This window comes from Epinephelus fuscoguttatus, linkage group LG8, assembly GCF_011397635.1.
Source record: "Epinephelus fuscoguttatus linkage group LG8, E.fuscoguttatus.final_Chr_v1".
Taxonomy (NCBI): Eukaryota; Metazoa; Chordata; class Actinopteri; order Perciformes; family Serranidae; genus Epinephelus; species Epinephelus fuscoguttatus.
Window position 1 is genome coordinate 10,464,256 of NC_064759.1, and position 24,937 is coordinate 10,489,192.

Here is a 24,937-nt window from a genome sequence, read left to right on the forward strand (position 1 = left end):
GCTCTTGGAGTAATTTTGGTAGGCCGGCCACTCCTCGGAAGGTTCATCACTGTTCTAAGTTTTCTCCAATTGTGGATAATGGCTCTCACCGTGGTTCGCTGGAGTCCCAAAGTCTTAGAAATGGCTTTGTAACCCTTTCCAGACTGATAGATGTCAATGACTTTGTTTCTCATTTGTTCTTGAACTTGAGATTGCGACATGATGTGCTGCTTTTTGAGATCTTTTAGCCGACTTCACTTTGTCATACAGGTTCTATTTAAGTGATTTTTTGATTCAACAGGTCTGGCGGTAATCAGGCCTGGGTGTGGCTCATGAAACTGAACTCAGCTTTCCAAAAAATGTGGTTAATCACAGTTAATTCCTGATTAAGGAGCTTATGTACGAAATCTAAAGCAAATAGTCGTGAAATCCTCTTAATATGTCACAGAGACTAAGGAATAATGTTCATATAACATACTGATCTCACTGACAACAATAGCAGAATATTCACATTTAAAAAATATTTTTGCAGTCCGCAAATCATGTTTATGTTTTGAATTTGTGTTTTGGCCTGTTGCGCCACCCACCGCCGTCTACCAGTCACGCAGTCAGTAGAGTCTCAGCATCAGTTACAGTTAGGACTGAGGTACAGCAGCACGGCAAGCAGCATTAGCAGTGTCCCGGTACATAGCATGAGCAGTCTCCTCAGCTGTATCCCAGCAGCAGCGTTAGCAGCAGAGAAGCCAGACTTGCTCGAACGGTCCGCTGGAAAACGGAAGATCAAGGACGCGGCGACACGGCCCTGCCACGGCAGCCGCCCGTGGACAAACAAATCAGCCTCCAGCGTGCCGCTGTCCAGCAACCTCAAATCTGTAGGGGAGGGGGGGCGGACACAACTCGCGGCAGTATTTTGAATTTGAGTGCAGTAACTGTTTTGGCCACATTCTTACATACAGCGCCTTTAAACAAGGAAGGCGCAATTACTTTTTCACATAGGGTTAGGTAGGTTTGGATAGGTTTTTTCCCTTAATAAATGAATTCATCATTTAAAAACTGCATTTTGTATTTACTCAGGATATCTTTGTCTAATATTAAAATTTGTTTGATGATCTGAAAGTGTGACAAATATGCAAGGGGGCAAATACTTTTTCACAGCACTGTACTTTGATATTTACAGCTATTTGAATCACCAGGTAAGATCATCATTTGAGCTAACAAACATCAAAACCAGGTCTTGCAAAGCTTAGTTAGCCTCAACCTCAACAGTTTGTCTGATCCAATTAGCAAAGTGCTTGCTGCCCACAGTATACTTAGTACCAGGACCCTACAGTTTTCCCATTCTCCCTGCTCATGCCTTATATCCTTATCAACTTTTATCCACTTTAAAGCTCTTTTTTGGGGTTCAGCAGCTTATAAAAACTTAAATCTTTACTCTGTTGATAGTGCACCCCATCACACACCAGCTTTTTCTGTTGTTTGCTAGTAGATGGAAAAAACAAGGAGGCACCTTCACTCAAAACAAAATCAATGGAGAGCAATGAATTGTTTTGACCTCTGGTGAGGGCGGGACTTAAATGGGCTCTGTCTCTATTACTACGCCCGCGCACACCTGTGGTGCACCCAGTAGTAGTCGTCACATCACCATGACCACATGGCCCATACAAACACAAACAAGTCAAGGAAGATTGATAAGACAGAAAACTGATGAACATTATTCAGACACATAAAATCATATTGTGAACATTACTGTTAATGAAAGCAATTATTTGTCAACTCGGAAAACTACCACGGGTTTTGCCCTGCAGGCCCGCATTGATGTTTGATTTGTCAGCTGACAATTACGTGGCTGCTGCCGCTGGCTGACAGATTACACTCCCTTTAAACAGCTTTCACGGCCCTCGCCGTTACTTGTTAAGTGGAGCACCAGTGCACTGAAATGGAGCAGACCCACTCTTGTGCTGGGAGAGTACCTACTCTGAAAAAGGGGGTTAAAAAGATCGTTCCTGCTGTGCGGACACAACAGACAAGGGAGAATTAGGTTCTTTGAACTATAAATAAGTGCCTCCAGTCTGAAAACACCATAGACTCAGGCACAATGGCCTTTAAGCCTTTACATTTAAAACCGAGTGGTCATACACTAATTTCCTAAAATGAACTTTTTGACAATTTTGGAGACACATCTGCCAACATCATTTGATATCAGTGAATCCTTTGAGAAATGTTACATCTAAAGGTTAACAGCTCATTATCTCGGAACAAGACTTTGCCAACAATGCTTTGTGGCCATTTTCAATGCGGCATATTTGGATTATTGACTTCACTTTTATTCCATTTCATGCTCATGTTTTTGTAGTTCCCGTGTAAGCGCTCTAATTGCAATGTAATGTTAGTGTTAAAGTTCCCTTTTGAAAATTACTTATTGCAGCAATTGAGGAGAAGACCATTATTTCTCCAGTCTAAATTAAAAACCCTCTGTAGTTAGGCGATGGAATATGACTATTATATAACTCTGGTTCATTACCCAAATCTCATTATCTGGATATCTCCATGTAGCAGAGAGCTATTCAGATCCAGCTGCTAACAAGCCCTCACAGGCTGAGGTGAGTGTAGTGATCATCTGCTGGCATTTGCCTTCCACTTCCACCTCCTCATCCTCGCTGCCACGCCGTGACCCATCCAACGCACTATCAATTATTCAGCCGTGAACTTTATATGCTTTTTTTCGCTCCATAATCCTACAGCCAGTACATGCAAGACGCACCAACATCGGGCAGCACAGTGTTAACAACCCCCATGGTGGCAAATGCCACATTCAGAGGAGACATTAACTGTAGCATAGCCTGGGAAAGATGCGATGGAGACATGGGTGCTGTAACGTGTTGCTGAGCCTCTTTAATGAGGGGCTTGCACTGTATGTTTGTGTGTGTGCAGTTTGCACACTGGGCATCCTTCAGGATAATGGCCTGTTTTCCTCCTGGCAGATGTGTTAGTGGGCAAAATACTGTTTTGAATGTTCCCTTTTTAACACAACCACCAGATTACATTGTCCTTCACCTGCAGAGCACATGTCATTCAGGGAGCAATCCAAATCATTGTGAAAATACTCTGACAAAATATACTGTGTAAAATCAATCAGACATTTTCCAGTTTCCAAGACGATGATGTTTTTTCGACGTAAGGTTTTCTGCAATGCTGACAGTAAAAGTCGGATCCAGTTTCTTTGCGGTCAGTGAGTGTTTCATAATGCGTTCTTCATGTTTGTCTAACTTTGCCTGTTGTACCAGATGGGCAAGGTGAAAACTCAAGCTGTATTTACACATTACAGGGCCAGTATTTTTGGAATGACATCAATTTACAGACACATAAATGTTGGCCAGTATGCTATAAAAACACAGTTCATCATGCAGTAAAAAGCTCTAACTTCAATACAGTATCATCATTACATAATTTGTCCAGCAGCAGCACACCACACACTACCTAGTTTCCAATACTCTGCAGCACCGCAGTTATTAGAGTCATATATCATGCCTGAGTATCAGGGTTGAAGGGAGTTAAGAATAATAAGTTCATTGTTCGACTGTAAAAAAAACCAATACCCTGCCACTAGGGCATAGCTTTATAGCAACATTTGGTTGAGCAATAGTGTATTGTTATGAATGCAGCTATGAAAAAGTGAATACCTTCTGCTACATCACTATCAGAATGTTTTGACTCTGTTGATCAGCTGTAAAAGTCCCTTATCGCCACGTGAGAGGCTCAAATTCACATTTACATCAGGTGAGGAGCGTGAATCATGTTTTTAATTCCTTCTGGGGCAACCCCCATTCTCAAAGCACCTGCTTATGAACAGTTTGCCTGGGTTAAAGTTTTGACATCATGTGACACTGAACAGATAAATCACATGCCAAGATTAAAGCACTGCTACAGTCCCAGTGTGATACAGATTTTAAAGAGAGAGTTCACCCTCTAATCAAAAATACATATTTTTCCTCTTACCTGTAGTGCTGTTTATCGCTCTTGATTGCTTTGGTCTGAGTTGCAGAGTGTCGGAGATATTAGCAGTAGCAATGTCTGCCTTTTCTTTTATATAATGGAACTAGATGGCACTCAGCTTGTGGTGCTCAAAGTACAAAAAAGAATTAAATTGAAAAACTCAGCAGCAATGTCTCTTTTCAGAAATCATGACTCACTCACTTGAGATAATCCACAGACCTTGTTGTGAGCAGTTTCATGTAGGAACTTAGGGCTGTCAGCATTAACACGTTAATTGTGATGCGATTAAGACCCGATCATACATTTTTGTGCGTACAACGCACCCTAGTAAAATCGCTGCAGCAGCTTTCTGCTTTCTGCTGCTGCATTGATGGACAATAAGACACCAATATGCTTTTTTAATGGCAAAACTCCCAGACGGCTCATTTAACAAGTCAAAAGTAATATGCACCTGCAGGGGGAAAAAGCGGGGGCAGCTGGCCAAGCAAAGCACCACAGACGTCTCTCTCCCCAGCATTGCTTTCCAGCTCCTCCTGGGGGACCCCAAGGTGTTCCCAGGCCAGATGAGCTATGTAATCAGTCCAGTGTGTTCTGGGTCTACCCCGCGGCCTCCTACCAGTGGGACGTGCCTGAAACACCTCCAGTGGGAGGCTCACAGGAGGCATCCTGATCAGATGCCCGAACCACCTCAACTGACCCCTTTCGACGTGAAGGAGCAGCAGCTCTACTCCGAGCTCCCTCCGGATGTCCGAGTTCCTCACCCTATCTCTAAGGTTGAGCCCAGCCACCCCACGGAGGAAACTCATTTCAGCCGCTTGTATCTGTGATCTCATTCTTTCAGTCACTACCCAGAGCTCATGACCATAGGTGAGGGTTGGAACGCAGATGGACCAGTAAATCGAATGCTTCACCGTCTAGCTCAGCTCCCTCTTCACCACGGATGGACCGGCGCAGCGCCTGCATCACTGCAGAAGCCACACCACATCAGTCTTGCAGTCTTGAAAAAGTCAAGTTGTGGTCTATTTGTTACTGTATTTGTGCAGTGCTGGTTTTTGGTGATATAGTCCATCATTTTCTGTTTGCTTTATTGTTTTGTGACCTATGGTTTGACAGAGCTCTTATGTTTCTATTTTATAATTATTTGTAACTGACCAGCACGGTGGTGCAGTGCAGTTAGCATTGTCACCTCACAGCAAGAGGGTTCGTGGTTCGAACCCATGGTGGGGGAGTGGGATGTTCTCCCTGTGTCAGCGTGGGTTTCCTCCAGGTACTCCAGCTTCCTCCCACAGTCCAAAGACATGCAGGTTCATTGGTGACTCTAAATTGTCCGTAGGTGTGAATGTGAGTGTGAATGGTTGTCTGTCTCTATGTGTCAGCCCTGTGATAGTCTGGTGACCTGTCCAGGGTGTACCCCGCCTCTCGCCCAATGTCAGCTGGGATAGGCTCCAGCCCCCCCGTGACCCCCAACAGGATACGCAGTTACAGAAAATGAATGAACTGTCTGGCATCCCCACTTTATTTAAAAAGCATCAAACCTTGCATTGATCTGATTCCCAATGAAGACGCTCTGGTGAGAATGGCTTTATGTTGTGAATACTGACTTCAAAACTGTTTTGAAATGCAACATAATAGTTTTAATAAAAATCCTGATTACGTATTTCAGCTATTAATCATTTGACAACCCTATAGGGACTATTTTTCTTTCTACTGAACTACACCAGTCAACCATATCACTGCACAGAAGGAAGCATGCATCTACTCATGGACAAGAGGCTCCTGCTCGGTACACAGCAAGATGTAAACATTAATGGTGTCCTCCTCGGCTGAGCTGTAACGTTAGCTAGCTCAGTGAAGCTAGGTGAGCTAGCAGTATATTGTGCCGTGTGCATGCTTCTGTTGGCAAGTGTAGTTCAGTAGAAAGAAAATAGCTCCCACATAAAACTGCTCACAACAAGATCTGTGGATTATCTTGAGTAACCAGGTCATGGTTTCTGAAAAGAGACATTGCTGTTGAATTTTGCAAATGTTTTTTTTTTGTGCTTTGAGCACCACAAGCTGAGTGCCATCTAGTTCCATTATATAAAAGAGAAGTCAGACATCTCTACAGCTGATATCTCCAACATTCAGCAACTCACACCAAAACAATCAAGAGTGATATATAGCGCTACAGGTGAGAGAAGAAATATGTATTTTTGATTTTGGGGTGAACTGTCCCTTTAAAGGATGAGGGTGGGAATATTTTGTCTTATTTTCAACAGATCCCATAAAAAGATGAGTACTACTACTCTCTGTGTTGCCTGAGTCTGCTGTATCTTAGTCTTTTTCGCTGTAGAGCTCCACTGTTGTCAAAAAACAGTTAAAAACACTTCAATGAGCCTGCATGTGCTTTGATTACGATGAACACGGGCACTGTAGTTTATTTTGAGTCCCACAGACACTGTCCTGCTGCTGTAAATACTCCCCAGCAGTGCACCAAAATGTGTATTAAACCACCAACAAATGCAGTTATTATTTTTGCTTTAGCAACATTTGATAAGAACTTCTCAGTTTTTATCAAATTACTCTATTAAAAATGAAACTTTGTCAGGCACACACACATCCGAAAAGCATGCTTGATAACAGTAATCTGCCTCAAAAGACACAAACACACATTTTTATCCCACTGGCAATTTTCTTTTCTTTTTTTTTGAGTTTTCATTTTGACTGCAACTGGAAGATGGACTTGACAAATAGAATAATGATTTAATGCCTGTTCACGCTTCTATATTGTAATTTACAATAATACTATAAGATTGTTATTAAATAGAATCATCTAATATTAAATAGAATCATCTAAAAACATAATATATAGTGTACATGTACACATACATATGTATTTCATGTTTAAATCTAAACTATAATATATATAATCTAAAAATACAATATATGGTGTACATATGTATATGCTGTCTAAATCTAGAATTTAACATATATAATCTAGAAATATAATATATAGTGTACATGTCTATATACATATGTATATACTGTCTTAATCTAAAATATGATATATATATATAAAATCTAAAAATATACAGAGTACATGTACATATACATATGTATATACTGTTTAAATTTAAAAAATAACATATATATACACATGTACATTTACAGATGTATATACTCTTTAAGTCTAACATATAATATTTATATTCTAAAATAAAATATATAGTATGAATGTACATAAACATATGTATACACTGTTTCAATCTAAAATATATATAATATAAAAAGTATATAATATATAGTGTACATGCACATATAGATATGTATATACTGTTTCAATCTAAAATATATATAATCTATACATGTACATATACATATGTTTATACTGCACCAACCCAAGTGGCCAGAATAAATGCTGGCATTGTACGTTTCTACAAACCACAGATATGTCACATTTGTACATTATTATGTAGCCTAGTGGATACATTACATTTAACATTTCCTTACATGTCAACAGCACTGTGGTTAACATGTGGTTAGGTTTAGGTACCAAAACCACTTGGTTATGGTAAAGACATACTCATACCCATTTTTGGTGGCACAATACTGACTTGAAATGCAGTGACATCTCAGTAAGAAACACACGCTCTTCAAGGCACTATACCCGGCGAACCACAGCAATGGGTCGCTAAAAAACATCCACGGTTGGTGGCCAAAAAGCTGCTGGGAACACAGCGATGACTTGTTGCAAAATAACCTGTTTGGTTGTTTGTTGGTCTCGAACAATGGTCTGCAGCTTGGTAGGCGTCTGCCCATCCACTGTACCCTCCACCTCCCAGTAGCAAAGTCAGGTCATATATTATGTCACTTTATAAACATTGATATGATACGTATGTATGTACGTACGTGATACATATGAAACACGTACATTACAAATGTAATGTATGCGTGGTTTGCAGAAACGCACAATGCCAACATTCTCTTCTGGTGACTGGGCCGCAGCTTGTTATGTCCCTGTTGTCTGCTGCTTTGTTTGTATTGACTGTTTACCTTAACTGTGGTTTTGTTATACTGCATTTGGAGAAAACAGAAACTAGAGATGCAATCCAACTGTATATATGTGTGTGCGCACACACACACACACACACACACACACACACACACACACGAACGCACACACACAGGGTATAGCAGACACAGACAGGAGCAGGGTATTAACCTTTCTCCCGCTGAGGAGGCAGTAAGTGGGTGGTGATGGCACATGGAGAGGAGACAGAGAGAGAGCAGAGCCAGAAGGAGGTCAGCATTGAGACAGTAGATGGAAATTTCTATTTGAGGAAACAGTGTTCTCTGCTGCTTTGTTAATTATGTGTTTGTCAAGTCTGTCCGTGGCATTTGGAAAGTTTTTATCAGCAACTTCTGGGATCACTTGCATGAAACTATATCCCCAGTTTAGCGTTTTATATAAAGTGCGCATGAGCAGTATGTGCATGAGGGGAACAAGTGTGTTTGGCTTGTGAAAGTCTAGTGCAGGTCTATGCCTAATTCATTAGAGTGTTGTGATCCTTTCAAGGATTGTAGCAAGTGTATGATTCAATATCTGGCCAATTCCTAATGTGGTGACATAACTGAGCAAGAGGGTGAGCCATTCTGCAACAGTAACACATGTATTCATCATCCCTGCCTGGGATCAGATAAAATGTCTGAACTAGTGGATGTTTTGACCCTTTATTTTTCCAGCGAAGGCTGGCTAAGCACATTAGTTCATTTACAGAAATGACCTGCCGCAAACTCGCTCAGAACCACAGGTTTAATAGTGCTTTATGTAGGGCTGGGGTGAGTAAGCAGAATATTCCACACCTGATTATATTATACCTGCACTGTGACAAACTCACAGCTCTCCTTTTTCAAAATCCCTTTTTAGTCTTGGTAGAGGGCAGGAGCGTAGCGAAAACGATTAGCGACAAACTAATACACAATTTTCATTAAAACTTTGGAAATAAAATTAACTGGAGACAAGAGGGGGTTAGTGTGGATGAGCTGAGCTGAAAATGCTACCTTACTAATAATGCTTATGAGCAAATTAAATCGTCTTAATCTCCTCTCTTGGTGATTTGATTCATAAAAGAAGGATTTGCTCAATACTCAGGGGTAAAAAAATAATGTTCCTCGTGTAATGTGCAGGTAAGGAACTGGGGGGTGCTCTCAGCTCTGGAATATGTATGTGTTCTAATATTAGATATAAAAAAGATTTTCTTTAAATGAGTTTACAACTTTAATAATATTGGCTCTAGCAGTAGAAAAAAAAATTTAATTGGATAAATTGTTGGTAGAAGAAACTTTATTTTTCCAACTCAGTCAGATTTTACCTGCTGGATTTTAACCTTCACTTACAGAACAACCACTTGTCAGTGCTTTAGGCTGCTGCTGCCCTCTAGTGGTGAGAGTTTATATTGCATCTGCAGCACAGTATTGCAAAGCCTGAAGCCAGTGGTTTCCAATCATTGACCTCTGACTCAAGGACATATTTTATTGGTACTACATATTATTTTCAATGCATAACTAATAGTACAGAACTGTACAATTAACTCAAACACCTAACTGCAGGACATTTGCGTAAAACAAGCAATCTGGATGGATTTTGAGCAGATTATTCTGTTTGTCTTATGTTGTTTCTTTTTACAATCATACATACTTAAAAGGCTTCTTTTAATGAGAAAATTTTATGGAGAGAATAGCCATTGTTCTATTAGCTCTATTAGCGCAGGATAAAGTTGTTTAGCAGAGAGATAGGAGGCTTTATGAATTTAGCTTGTGTTCATGTCTTCACTGTGCCCTTTCATCTTGAATAATTAAATGTTAAAATAACAATTTCATTTAGTTTTCCTCACAGAAATAAATAAAGTGCTGAAAAAGCAGCCTATAGTATATTCCTTTCAAAATCAAGCGGGGTCAAGCGACCCCATTTGACCCCAAGCAGTGCCTCAAGAGATCTCTGTGTGCACAGTAACATTCAGGTACACCACCATTGCATACAGGAACTGAGAGGTTTAAGGGTCTGAAGAGAAAAAGCACAGTTATGTGATCAAGATGAGACATTTTATATTTTATTGTTAATCTTTATATGGTTATTTAAGGGCTGTGTTTTTTAGTTAAATGCCCTTCATTTCTTATTATTTTTTCTGCATGGAACCTTGTGTGTTGCAGTGATTTCTCTGTTTTGCAGTGTTATTTTATGTGTAAGAAGTCAATGTTGTACAAATGTGTCACCACAGCAACTGTATGTTTTAGTTAGGGATTTTTTACCGATGTCCGATATGCCGATACGTAACAAGTCACTCCACCGTTAACCGATACTGATAGATATATCCACTTTTTTCCCCTACCCAATTTTAGTGAAATTAACATCATATTATGCACACATACTCTTATTGTGACGGCCCACTAGCAGATGGAGACAGGAAATACAATGCTTTTCAATGTATGTAATATTCATTCATTGTGCAAATTAAGAAAAAGCATGTTGGCCGATTATGATAGTTCATTTTAAAGCTGACATTGGCCGATATTATCAGCATGTTGGCTGATACCAATATGTCCCCTCGTCCATTCAAGCCTTAAATGGGAAGCTAACTGTATCTGAACCATACAATGTGTATGTGTAGGTATGATGTGCATGTAAGAATGTATGTATGTGTGTATCCATGTACATATATACTTATTTATATACTTTTTTAACATAACCATGTAAGTTTTAAGGATAACTATGTAAAACACGTGTGGTGCAATGGACAATGTGCAATTTGTTGGCTGATGGCAGTCTGTGTGTGTGGGACTGTGAATAGCGACAGCTCTTTGTGTGGACTGTATAGATGTAGGAACTGTACGTCTAACTGTTTTGTATCTTTTAATGGCAGGTACCGCACGTACCCAAGACAAATTTCCTTCCGGACAATAAAGGGTTACACTTTACTTGAAGGTATCTACATAAGAGTAACATGACACTGTTATAACTGTGACATGACACGGTCATGAACCTGTCATGAACATTATGTACATGTCATAAATGTTTATGACTGCTGTCATTAAGTGTCATTCAGTTTTTATAATGACAAGTTGACATTGTTTGGGTTGTTCTTATAATGACAACTTGACAGTAATTAAAATGACATTACCAGAAGTTGTCTTTGTCATGACAAGTTGACATTAAATTTGTTTGGGATGTGCTTATAATGACAACTTGACATTAACCAGGACAACTTTACCAGAAGATGTCTTTGTCATGACAAGTTGACATTAACAAGAAATGCACCTCTTTTTGTGTTTATGACAAGTTGACATAATGATTATTATTATCATGACAAAGACATCCTCTGGTAATGTCATCCTGGTTAATGTCAAGTTGTCATTGTAAGCACATCCCAAACAAATTTAATGTCAAGTTGTCATGACAAAGACAACTTCTGGTAATGTTACTTTAATTAATGTCAAGTTGTCATTGTAAGCACATCCCAAACAAATTTAATGTCAAGTTGTCATGACAAAGACAACTTCTGGTAATGTTACTTTAATTAATGTCAAGTTGTCATTGTAAGCACATCCCAAACAAATTTAATGTCAAGTTGTCATGACAAAGACAACTTCTGGTAATGTTACTTTAATTAATGTCAAGTTGTCATTGTAAGCACATCCCAAACAAATTTAATGTCAAGTTGTCATGACAAAGACAACTTCTGGTAATGTTACTTTAATTAATGTCAAGTTGTCATTGTAAGCACATCCCAAACAAATTTAATGTCAAGTTGTCATGACAAAGACAACTTCTGGTAATGTTACTTTAATTAATGTCAAGTTGTCATAATCAAGACAACCCAAACAATGTCAACTTGTCATTACAAAGACAACTTCTGGCAATGTCATCCTAGTTAATGTCAGGTTGTCATGACAAAGACAACTTCTGGTAAAGTCATCCTGGTTAATGTCAAGTTGTCATTATAAGCACATCCCAAACAAATTTAATGTCAAATTGTCATGACAAAGACAACTTCTGGTAATGTGACTTTAATTAATGTCAATTTCTCATAATCAAGACAACCCAAACAATGTCAACTTGTCATTACAAAAATCGAATGACACTTAATGACAGCAGTCATAAATGTTTATGACATGTACATAATGTTTATGACAAGTTCGTGACAGTGTCATGTCACCCTTATGTCGATACCTTCAAGTAAAATGTTACCCAATAAAGTCTATCCTATCTTATCTTACCTTATCTTTTGTTTTTAAAGCCAATGATGACAAGCAGATATTATCGTGTTTTAGTGTTATATAAGTTCATGTTGGCATTTGTAGGTCTATAAGGGGTGGGGTAAAAAAATAGATACAGCATAGTATGATTTTTTTGGCTATATAGATCATTAGTCCTGTAAAGACACATTAACACACAAATTAAGCTTCTGCTCACTGTTGTTGTTTTTTCAGTCCATGAAAGATATATATATTGCTGCAATAAAAATGACTTAAATGACTTTATCGTACTGGATAAAAACAGATAATGATAAAGTTTTCATTTGGGAACATAACTTGCAGTTGAAAAAAAGGGGAATTGCAATATATTGCAGTATATATTATCACAACACTCAGCATATCGCAAAACATTTAAAATCCCAATACTATTGCATCATGAGGGGGGGATTCCCACCCCGAATGTCCATGACAAAATTTGAAAATTAAAGAAAAAGAACATAACTAATTAACTACTGCAGTGTAGCAGGATTTGGTTAGCATGGATACAATTATAACAATAAAAGATTCCTACCTGTGTAGTTTCTGTCATCTTTGGCCGGCAAACATGAAAAGAAGGAAAAAGAACAGTTGATTAAAAAACACAATTCATGTGTAAACAGAACAGATTATTCTGCTTCAGCATTTGATAGAAAATCCTGATGTCTTCCAATTGAATAATTCACCTTTATAATGTATAATTTGTAAAGATTTGGTGCAGTGAAGCTCAAAAATCTAGTGATTTCCCTCCACTAGATGGCAGTGACACATCACTGTAGCTGTGCTGAGAGATGCACTGTTGGCTGCATGCTGAGCAGGCATTTCCTGGCAGGAGGTCTCTAACTGTGGCAGATATTATGTAATGCCATGATACTTTACAGACTTGCTATTAAAACAGAGAGAAAAACCTTTAAATCTCAAACAGTTACGCTGCGTCAGTACCACAGAACATGTTAAAGCACCAACAACAAAGAATTAAACACACACTAAAATAATCAGAGTGCATCATAGGTACAAATACGAGTGAATCATGAAGCACTGACACGTCTTCTAGATTTTTTTATTACACAATAAGTCGCCTACTTTCAGTTGGTCAGTCCAACTGTGCTGATAATTCCCTCTTTCATCCCTTTTAATACTACCATTCCCATAGCAACTTTATTGGTTGTCATGCCAACCCCTCTGATGACCAGTTGGCAATCTCATTTCTTTCAGTTCTTTGTTTCATCTATGTGCGTGTGTTTTTTTTAATCCTCATTTGGTTGCCCTAATTTGGACAAATCCTTTTAGACATGCCAACTGTTGTAACCGAGAACACTCATGGGTGTCGATGATATCACAAATATCCACTCATGCTCTCATCTTATATTCATTCAGTATTTATCCTATCATGTACGTACTTAAACCAGGTTTTCACCTGCCTGTGTCAAAGGTACGAACTATCCTCTGTGGACCGCACTCTGATTGGTTGGATCATTTATTGCCTAGCAACCGTGTTTCACCGTTGGGAGAGCAGGTGTTTGTAATTATCATCTTTAAAGCCTCGTGTTCCCATTTCTGTGAGGCAGGCTGCTGAAGCTAAGTGAGCCATGTTTGTGTGATGAAATGGCACATGATGTGTTCTGTTTATTTGATTACAATATACATCTCTGCCAAAAAAAAAAAATCAGTTAGGGATTTAAATACACGTGCTGGGGCTGAAACTAACAGTCATTTTCATTAAAGATTAACTGACCAGCCAATTTTGACGAGAAAATGTCAGAAGAAAGTTTAAAAATATAAATATACATATTTACCAGAGGCCAAGGTAATGTACTGAATCACTTATTTTATCTTATCAACCCAAAAATATTCAGTTTACTGTAATTAATGATTAAGAGATGCTGGAACCAGACAACAATTGCCATTTTATTTATTCTTTATTTTATTTTTTTGCTTGAAAAATCGACTGAAACAATTACTTAAGAAAATAGTTGCGGATAAATTGTCGGTTTTATTAACGGACTAATTTTTTCAGCTCTAAAACTGACAGTAAATTTGTAGAAATACATCTTTTTCTTAATCTTGTCTGAGGCGGCAAACAGAAATGATTCTCATAACACAATAAATCACCAATATCAATTTGGAGTGTCTTATTCACATCTGGGTGAGAATAGTCACACTGCAGCTATTCGGCAATTTATACTTAAGACGTAGGTTTTTATGTGGACGGTAGGGACATGTCACAACCAATATTTGACCCAACCCATTCACATGATCCTTTTTTTTAAACATGATTTTATTCTCACTAAATTACAAGTTTATTTTTGTAATATTACAACTTTTTACTCAAAATATTAAAACTTAACTGTCGACTTCTTAGAGAACAGAGATGTGTGGGATATGTTTTATGTGCAGGAGGTTTTAAACATGAGCGGAAATGTTGCTGAGAACTCATATGAGCTACTTGAGTCCAGGGGTTTCTAAATGAAATTAATATGAATTGATTTATCATTGATATGAAAAGGTCCCATGTGCACATTTAAAGAAGTTATTCCTGAAAAGAAAAGACACAAAAAATTACTGGAAAAGTAAATCATGCCTTGCCCACACGTGTGCTGTCTCAGCAGGGATTACATTAAATGAGAAAAGTTGATTTACAGGAGAATACATATTCAAAAGCAATACAGAATGCGTGACAGCCTTATTGCATTATATCCTACGATAGTAAATCATCACCTGTCGCCTGATTTTTATGCTTTTCTTTACATCAGTAAAGACATTTCCGCCATAAATTGGTGCTTAAAACTTCACGAGAATGCAGGAAATTATGTGCTTGATGCTAAAAATTTCCTTGGGGAGGAGCCCCAGAACCTCTTCTTACCATGTGTCCCCCACCCAAAGTTGAATTGAAACCTACTCTCTTGATTTACACCCACCCCTGCGACACCTTATTATGGATCCCACTGTGTGCTGTCACTGAATAGTACTCGTCACATTGACGCTTCGGGGGCGGATCCACATGGGAGTATGGCTAAGGGGTCAGGGTTAAGACTAGTGCCAGCCAATCTCAGATGTCCTCAGAGATGATAGTGGTAAAAACTCACAAATGTACTGACACAAGTTAGGTGACGCACTATAAAGAGCAGCACAGTCCGTGGAGGAAATCAGACATGGTGGGTGAGAAGATCAAGGACAAGACTTTTACACAGGAGACTGGGGTTTGAGTTCTGTGTGAGTCAACACTGGCTTATTATTCTTAGATTTAGTTGACTTATTGGCAGTTTTAGGAGGTATAAAGCTGCTGAATGCACACTGTGTACATAAACTTCAGCAGAACAGCTGAATATAGCCCCATTTGGGGCATCGCTAAGATGCACAGTAATATACACCCGCCATATTGGCTATTTACACCCCAGATGTAAAAGCATTGTTGGCTAAGGACACTGGCATCTGCCATATCAATTTCAGAAACATCTTAATCTCTGAATTGATTTGTTATTATTGCTATGATGGACTTTACATCAGGAACATTTATGCCACAGTGGTCACTGTGGTATGAATGTTCCTGACTCTCTACAACTAGACTGGCTGCAATGATAATGTAAATGTCATTAATCACTGTCTGTTTTACCCTGCTTAATCTCCCCATAGGCAGTAATTGGCATCCCATCATGCAACATCATTTTCTTGATTCCACTGTAATTGGAAGCTTAATGTAAAATCTGATTTAGTCGCACTGGTTTAGAAACTCACAGAGGCAGGTGGGTTTAGGCGCATCCCACTTGCCCAGTTTAGTGCAATGGCTGATGTTTCTGCCCTCCAGGATGAAGCCGGCGTGGCAGCTGTAATGGAGCACTGTCCCTTCCACTGGCGGCCCAGGAGGCTTCACCGTCACCCGGCCGTTCTCTAGGGAGGTCCACACCCGCGGGCACAGCAGCACTGGGAACCAGAAGAGCCACAGAAGAGAGGGAGGCAGAGACATGGGGAGTTATGGAAAGGTAAATGCATTACAACTGGCTAACTTTTTGTGGCCACCTGGGGGCAGCGGAACAAGCTGTAAACACAACATTGACATATGACTGCCTTATAAAGATGTGATGGTAAACATGCAAGCTGTTGCTTCTTTACAGTATACATCCAGGGGAACATGAGCACAGTGTTTGGGAAGCTACTCTGAAAACGTAGCTTTGCAGGCTACCAATGACTTCACACAGGAAGGAGTTGAACTACAGCAAAGGTACCCTACAGGGAAATCTAATGTGGTGAATTAGAGCTACTTAGAAAAAGAAGTTCAAACTGACACAAATTAAAATGACAAAAAAGTATTGTAACTACTTAAATCACTACACAAATATAAATGTAGTTGAACCACCAGCAAGCTACTGCAAAATGTAGTTAAGTATGTACTAGTTTATTTAGATGGAGTTCACTACTCCCCTGTGTTGCATTAACATTAATTTAGACTCATGTTTCTGGGTAGTTGATGAATTCACGTCCAATATTCACAGATTTTAGCTCTGTTTTTGGTCTCCACCCACTAAGGAGGGAAATATCTGGCTCCTAAGCTGCTAAATGTTCCAATGTGTTTACCAACTTGTCACTGACTTTGTTTTTAGAAGCGTGCACACGTGAACACGTGAATGCACAGAGAGTCAGTTAGAGCTGCAGGCTACAATGAGGCTAAAAACAGAGTTCAAATGACATTTTTTCAAACAGCTTTTTATGCCGGGGCTTCAGGACACTTGGATCACTACGGACGAGCAGTATGGAGATATTTTGTGGTTTCAATTATGTGTTTGAATCTGGGGCGCTGTAAGCCTCCATTAGGTGGAGTTGTGTTGCTACCCACTCTCCCCTTGGATCTCTGCAAGTGTTGTGAGGACTCTAAAACTTCACCTGAGCCTCCCTTGGTATATGGGTGAGTAGATAATGGGTGAATTTTCATTTTTGGGTGCACTATCCCTTTAAGGTTAAAAGAGAGGCGGTTAAATTTAGGGTAAGGGCTACATCTTGTTACTTAAAAAGTGAATCACAACTTCATGTGTAATGAATAAAGTAAATGACCAAAGTGGATTATTGCTATGTTTGGCCTCATATGTATTCTCTCCAATGCCATTATGGCAAGGTTCAAATAACCACCATGTTGATGGGTTTGGCTTGTACTGGAGGTGGGCGTGGTTTGTAAGGGCATGACCTGTAGGCTTCAAACAGAACAAGGCTGCAGCTATACAGGTCTCTTCGTTTGTGGTTTGACTGGCGCTAACTTCGACATCTCGTTGTGCCCTCTTCTTCTGCAGTGGCACCTGACTGGAGACTTAGTGCCACGTACTGCTTATCTCGATGGGCTCCCAGTATTTGCATAACATTTGCATTTTTGCATCTGCCACCATAGTTCTCCTACGTGCTTGGCACATCGAAGAGGTTTTAGTTGTTTGCAATCTGCAACCTTAACTCTAGATGCCACTAAATCAAATGAGAGTGTGAAAACAATGTGGTAGAGACCAAAAACAGAGCTGAAAGGGATTGAACTCTTGAACACCACTTCAAATGAAAGATAACGTTGCTCAGCAACTGCTGAATGTGTAAATAAGCAGTTGTTTGCTAACTGCTTATCTCGATGAACTCCTAACATTTACATAACAGAAGTGAGTGGAAAAGCAAATAACTTCTCATTTTTGTTTGCCAGTTTCCTAAAAAAATCTTTTTAAAATTTGCGCAATATGTGAATGGAAACCAAACTATTCATGAGCCACTAACAAACTGAAATTAAGCTCTTTCAGCTAGTTTGCTTTTATCATGACCAAAGTTGTAAAACTGTCTAGCATAGCATATTAGTTTTTAAAAAAAAGGACAAAGGACAAGTCAGGTGAAATTGACATTTGAATTTAGGGGGAAACCAGCTTTACTAAAGGATAACGTGATCAAAAGAGTCTCTACTTAGGAACAGTAGAGTTTGAGGTAAATGCTAAGACAGTGTGCCATGCTGATGTTTGAGTGTTGCTAATTAGCACTAACCCTGAAGCTGAGGTTGATGAGAAAGTCCTTCGTTTTTCGAGTATTTGTCATTATATTTCACAAGTCAGATAAAAGATTAGCTGTTAGTAAAGCATTTACAAACTCCAGCCTCTGTGACAAAAGCATTAGGTAGAAAAGGCGCCTATGTTTCAAGGTTCTTCTTTTCTACTGAGAAAATACAGAGCTTTTCAACAGAGTACAAATGAATGGCTGATACATAACATGTTTCTCTGCGGCTGAGAAGATTACTTCTGCGTCTTGAGTAGCTTTACCTCTGACAAATGTTTGCATATGTTAATGTACTATTTCCAGGATGCATCTGGAAATTTTCCTTCACACATATTTAACCCAAATACATGACAGTCTTAACGACCCTGGGAACTCTTTTCGCCCCAAATAACGACTAGTTTACTTAACAGTAATGAATACGTGAAGCTACACAGTATTTTAGCCCACATTTGTGATGTTAGCCTACAACACTGCAGCCTCCATTTCTCCTGGTTTGGTTTTCTGACAAAAGCTCTTGAATATAATTTGTTTAGCTGCCGAGTTTGTTGAATCTTCCTTCCAGCATGTGAGCACATAATAAAACTCCAATCTGCACATTGCAGCTTGTGCTCTTACATAAGCCAGAGAAAACAAAAATCCTGCTTTAGAGAATGTACTCTTGGGAGAAATAAATTCCACTGATGTTAAATGTGAACCGAAAGAACAAAAACAGGAGATATAGGGGGGATTTGATTGGATCTCCGGCCTTATTCTCTGTATTTGCAGAGGCACTGTAGATGTGAGCTGAGTAGAGATTACATTCAAGTCTTACTGTACAGTAAGGACATTTCGGTTTGCAGACAATTTGCAGCAACAACACACATTTAAACTATGAAGAAGCGGTAAAACAGCTTAAATGCTATTAAAAAACAACAACAAATGGACTTGTATATCATATGCAGAGATACTAGATTGATACACGTGGAAGCTAAGCAAGCCAGCTCCTTTATTCTAAAGATTATTTTCATGGCTCGTTTGCCTTTGTTAGATAGGACAGTGTTGGGTGGGGGGTTGCATACAGCAGGGGGCCACAAGCTGGAATCGAGCTCGTGGCCGCTACAGCAAGGACATTACCTTTGTACATGGGAGGCCTGCTCTACCTGCTGAGCTACTGGGCACCTCCTTTATTCTGTAACCATAATCGAAATGTAATCCCTCCAACGCAATACCCAGCAAGCATCAGCCCAAACTACTCTCTTTGGGGGTACCACAGATAAGTTCACATTTGCATGTGTTTATTTATACAGTCCATCAGGCACACATACCTCAGAGTACACAGACGAAACAGCTAATCAGCAATCAGGACACAGCAAAACTACAATCCTGTTCACAGATCAGAAAGTATGTTTACAAGCCTGTCACATGCAGTACAGCAAGGGGAGAATTTCACGATAATAGTTTGTGACCATTTAAGTAAAACGTGCGACAAAATAATCCCAGCTCAAAGGTCCACTTACTAACGTTGTTGAAGTTTTAAACAGCATCTCCAATATCCATATCATATCAATACTGTGATATCAGACTAGATTCATCTTAGATTTTGGATATCGTAACATCGATAGTGTTGTCTTTTCCTGGTTTTAAATGCTGCATTATGGTCCAGCTGTTCTATTATTGGTCTTTTTTACCCACATTACCTATCAAAAATCGTACTGTATGAATATTTTGTGAAAGCACCAATATTCAACCTTGCAATGTTGTCGCAATATTGATATCAAAGTCTTTGGTCAAAAATATCATGATATTAGATTTTGCCCATATCATCCAGCCCTCATGTAACCCTGGTCACTATTCAAAGACAATCTTTGGGGTCGGATGTGAACGGCCTTCTTTATCTTTCTCTCGTCGCCCACCGTGCTTGATTGATAACGTGATGACACCTTCCCAGTCGATGTTGTGACAGGGAAGATAATTCTATTTGGGTTGAAAGCTCCAATAAAGCTGATTAGTAGGGCTGTAGTCTCCTGGTTGACTTGTCAATTATTTGGTCGCTATGCTCTCGTCCGACCAAATTCTCATTAGTCAAATAATGTCCGTGTTACTTTCATAAGGAGAAAAGTGCTACATCAACAGCTTTCCAAGATTAATCCAGTATTTCCTGTGGCGGGGGGGGCAGGCTAAGTTACCTGTGACAATGGGGACAGAAAGTTGAACTCGCCCACCCTACGCTCAGCGTCGCGGTGACATAGACCTGCTGTCAGTTTCTGTAAGCTAAAACTATGTCCCTCAGTGGAAACGAAGCTTGTATTTACTTTTATTTCACAGATAAGAAACAATAAATCGTGAAGACAGTAAAGCCTCCACTAAAATAGCATTTTAAGCCTTGTGTGTATTCTATCCTTCAGGGATTTATACTTCAGGATTTATCCTGGCTTCATATGAGCAGAGGAAATCTCAGCGCGTCGCTAGGCTAATGTATACAATGTAAAATGCCATAGGCTGGCGCTAATAATGTTAGCATGTTGTCTTTGTTTGGAAAACGTGTTTAGTGTGACGGTTGTTTTGTCAGTGAATCTTGTGAGTTGTAATGGAGCCAAATTATGTACCGTTACCTTTGTTAAATGTTGCTGTCGTTCCTGGTTTTATATGAGAAGAGGAAAAGATCGCTAGACGCTAGGCTAATTTATACAATGTAAAATGCCATAAACTTGTGCTAATAATGTTAGCATGTTGTATTGGTGGGGGAAATGTGTCCAGATAAAGACAAGTGTTTATCTGTCAATTTTGCGATTTATAGTGAAGCCAATTTATGTACTTGTGCTTGAAATTGTCTCTATTAAGCAATGTTTAATGTGTGTTTAATGTGTGTTTTGAATCAACTAAACTTTACAGCACTTAACAGAGTCCTCCACCGCCGACTAGTGTTTTGGAGGTGTAACTGCAGAGTGACACAGACACACCACTGCAGAAGTAAAAATAACGTGCAGATTTTTTTTTCCAACGACTAATCGATTAGTTGAAGATTATGTACGACTTTTACGACCAAGATTTTCTTTGGTTGACTACAGCCCTACTGATTAGTGGACCTTTAAGGTAAGATTATTCTGTCAGACACACTGTTCCCACAATTAAGTTCGACTTTAACCAAAAGATTCTGGTGGTCATTTGTCGATATTTACAACATACCATCCTCTATATTGTAACATTTGATTTCACTAATGTTTCTTTTACAAGTTTTACTTTAAGGGTCCAGTGTGTAGGATTTAAGGGGACATATTGGCAGAAATGTAATATAATACTCATAACTATGTTTTCATTAGTTTCTAATCACCTGAAAATAAGAATCGTGTTTTTGTTACTTTATGAGCCGTTTATGTCTACATACACATCAGGTCCTCTCCCACAATGTCTGCCATGTTGTCTCTACATCAGCCCAGAACGGACAAGCCAAACACTGGCTCTACATAGGTTTATTCGCCTTCTCACAGCGGCCACTGTGGTTCTCCAACACACTTGGCACAAGTGAGAAGTTTTAGTTGTTTGCAATCTGCAACCTCACCTCTAGATGCCGCTAAATCCTAGACATTCGACCTTTAATTCCAGTAAAGTAGAAGCCAGTTAAAGTGATTATAATCCACATTTTAACAACGTATCAAATAACAAAGTGAGAGGGGTCGCTCATAGTGATGAATTTACAGTGAATCATCACCTGAACCTGCAGCTCCCCTCGGCTTTACAGAGCGTTATATCAGGTTTCAGCCCATTGTTTAGCTGTTGGCTTTTTGATTTCACTCTCACACCGCTCTCATAGTGTCATTTTCAGTTGTAGCAGGTAGCTGCTTTTAGAGAGACAGCTCTAAAAATCAACTGTACACTACTTGTTCAGCACCAAATGGCAGACAGACACAGTTACAGACTAAATGGTGAACACAGTGGAGAATTTAGCCACGAAAGAGACAGATATTTTTCTCAGGAGCTGTTAGAGACCAAAAACAGAGCTGAAAGACAGTAAAACATTCATCAAGAAGACACAATCACGACTTCAAATGAATGATAATGTTGCTCCGTAACTGCTAGATGTGCAACTGTTTGCCAACAAGTTCAACATATCAACGTAAAGGGATCTTTCGTTGTTTGTTTAACCAGCTTTGTATGATAATGATGTGGTAGACTATGGTAATTTCCCTCCATCTTACCAGCTCCCAGATCTCCCTGCTCATCTCTCAGCTTAAAGGTTTTTGCTGGCTCTCAGGCTGTTGCTTGAACTACAGATTGTGTTTCTGCAGTTCCCTCAAGGGAACTATAAAAGACCCGTCCGTCTGTCTTGCTCTCTCAAACTCGGACTAAACTCAGATCAAACTGTAAAACTAGGCAGCGCTGATCAAATATGAGCCAAGATTATGTTACTGTATTACCTATGTTTTGACTGCATATTTTAGTGCACTGTTTGGCTGTAATACAGGAATTTGTGAATAAGAAGCAGACGCCGTACTGTTTCTGGTGTTGTAAAAATGGAGGCTGAACAAACTGAGATCAAACGGTAATACTGAGCAGTGGATACAGATTTTGCGTCATCTGGTGGATTTTCGCTTGCTCTAGGGCTGTTGCTCAAACTACAGATTGTACCTCAACATGTCGGTATGCCTGCCACCATGGCGACAAAGAGCAGAGAGGTTGATTGAGAGAGTGAGATGATCAAACTGTAAAATTAAGCAGCACTGATCTAATAGCTTGGATTATGTCACCCACCAGCGGGAGAGTATATAGGTCCTGTGCAGTGCAGTGCATTCTGGCAGTTGTTGGTTTTCTACCTCTTTAGTAAAAGCGAATGTCACAGTACGTTTCCACTGTTTTCTTTGGTTATTGTTACTGCATAGACAGCCTAGTTTTGTTAAAAGACTATCCTTCCAGCAGTGAAATACTTCGTTAAAAGGCAATGCTGTGTTCACAACTTGTTTCTGCTCCAAGTGGAAGTTAAAAATAATGGAAGGTAATAAAGGAAATCACCACTAGAAAAGGCTGTGGTGTGATTTCATGTCAGCTCCATTTAAGATTTCTTTACTTTACTGTGGATAAAAATGACCCCAATCCCCGGCGTTAAGAAGTGAGAGTGAAGACTGCACAGTATTTTATTATTTTATTGTAACTGTGGCTTTAATTTGACCTTGATTAGCCGGACAGAACATCTAAGAACTGATTAGTATACAGTAGAAAAGTTTTGCAAAGGGACATTTGTGGTAAGATGAGGGAAAGGTAGAGGACAGAATACAAAGGGGATGAGAATTAGATCAAAAAGGACTCACAACATCTGCTGTGCAGAGTCATGTCCGTCCATGTGCCGTTGGGTAAGCACTTCCTGACCTTGGGTCCCACGATCACCCGGTTTCCTCTGCAAATGTACTCTATCTCATAATCCACAGGGAGGATCTGCACACTGCGGATCTGTATGAGAAACATGGATGGAGAGAGATTGGGAGAAGGGAAAACAGTTATTATGATTGATGTGCTCTCATACTAGGTTTTTCTCAGTCACTCAGGGACCCTCTTCAGTCTGCCTCAGTGCAGAAGACTCTGATGCCATATGGCTGCGACAATAAAGTTCAACATGGAAGAAGATTTTATGGCGATACTGTCTCAATTGATGGGCTGTCACACTCTAAATAACACCTTCCTTCTGGCTGGGAGAGGAGGGAAACCTGTGGGAGGGCCCACGCTTGATGTTTCAATTTCATGTCGAGGTGTGTTCGTACTGTATGTGTATTTGAAACATGTGAGCACACATCCAGAGTGGTGCAATCAGGTTTCAAACATTAGAAAAGCTCAGCTGCAGAGATTTTAGTCTTTCTTATACTTTGAAACTGCATCAATCTCTCTTCTAATTTGAGTTTTACTGCAGTGTAGAATTTATGACAGTCTTGTGAGCTTTAAAGCCCACATCCACTCAGAAATGTTGCTTATTGTTGCTTCACTTGGATGATTGAGCTTCACTTTGCAGAATAATGTATGTGCAGAGTCGTCTGTTTTTTACATCATCTGCCGAAGTGGGAAAGGTTTCTCTGTGCTCACCTTAAATCCGAGTTTAACACATTTACATATCAGTATGATTTTGCCACATCACAGCTAATTTGGAGCCCCAAGCTAGTCCAATATGCACCTTACACCAGTATGATGTGGAAACCTGAAACCTCCAGTGTGCACATACTGAGGATGGACTTTTCAGTGAAGTAGGACAGGAGGAGAATGAACAATACTTGCATAATCGTAAATTCTGCCCATAAAGCTCACCAACCAGAACATTATGTCTCCTAAAAGTTGCTGGTAAGCAGATTATGTTACAGTCAGACAGAGCCAGGCTAGCTGCTTGCTATTATTTCCAGTCTTCGTGCTAAGACAAGCTAACCAGCTGCTGGCTGAACCTTCATTTCACTGCACAGACATGAGATTGGAATCAAATGTCTTGTCTCAGCAAGACAGCAAATATGCACATTTCTCACTGAATGTATAAAAGAAGTGGATGTAACGTGTGGCTCTATAAAGTGAAGCCAACACAAAGTGCCTTAAACCTGCATTCTTTTAAATGGCCAGCAAAGAGCGACTCCACTGGTAGCAAAAAGACGTCCAGTTGTATTCACCTTATTCCTGAGGGTGCTGCTGTAGGAATGATAATGCAAACAGAAGTTCATTTCGAAAGTAATTCACACTCAGTTCAGCA

General features: G+C 39.5%; 1 protein-coding gene across 2 annotated transcripts in view; it reads right to left on the bottom strand.

Moving 5' to 3' along the window:
• gabbr1a (gamma-aminobutyric acid (GABA) B receptor, 1a) overlaps positions 1-24,937 on the bottom strand; it is a 120,450-nt gene that overhangs the window by 81,060 nt on the left and 14,453 nt on the right. For both annotated transcript variants that reach the window (XM_049582833.1, XM_049582834.1), the window contains exons 4-6: positions 23,529-23,667; positions 15,976-16,161; positions 12,776-12,793 (exon numbers count right to left, since the gene is read on the bottom strand). In XM_049582833.1, the coding sequence (XP_049438790.1) occupies positions 12,776-12,793; positions 15,976-16,161; positions 23,529-23,667 (343 nt within the window). The remainder of the gene's footprint in view (positions 1-12,775; positions 12,794-15,975; positions 16,162-23,528; positions 23,668-24,937) is intronic.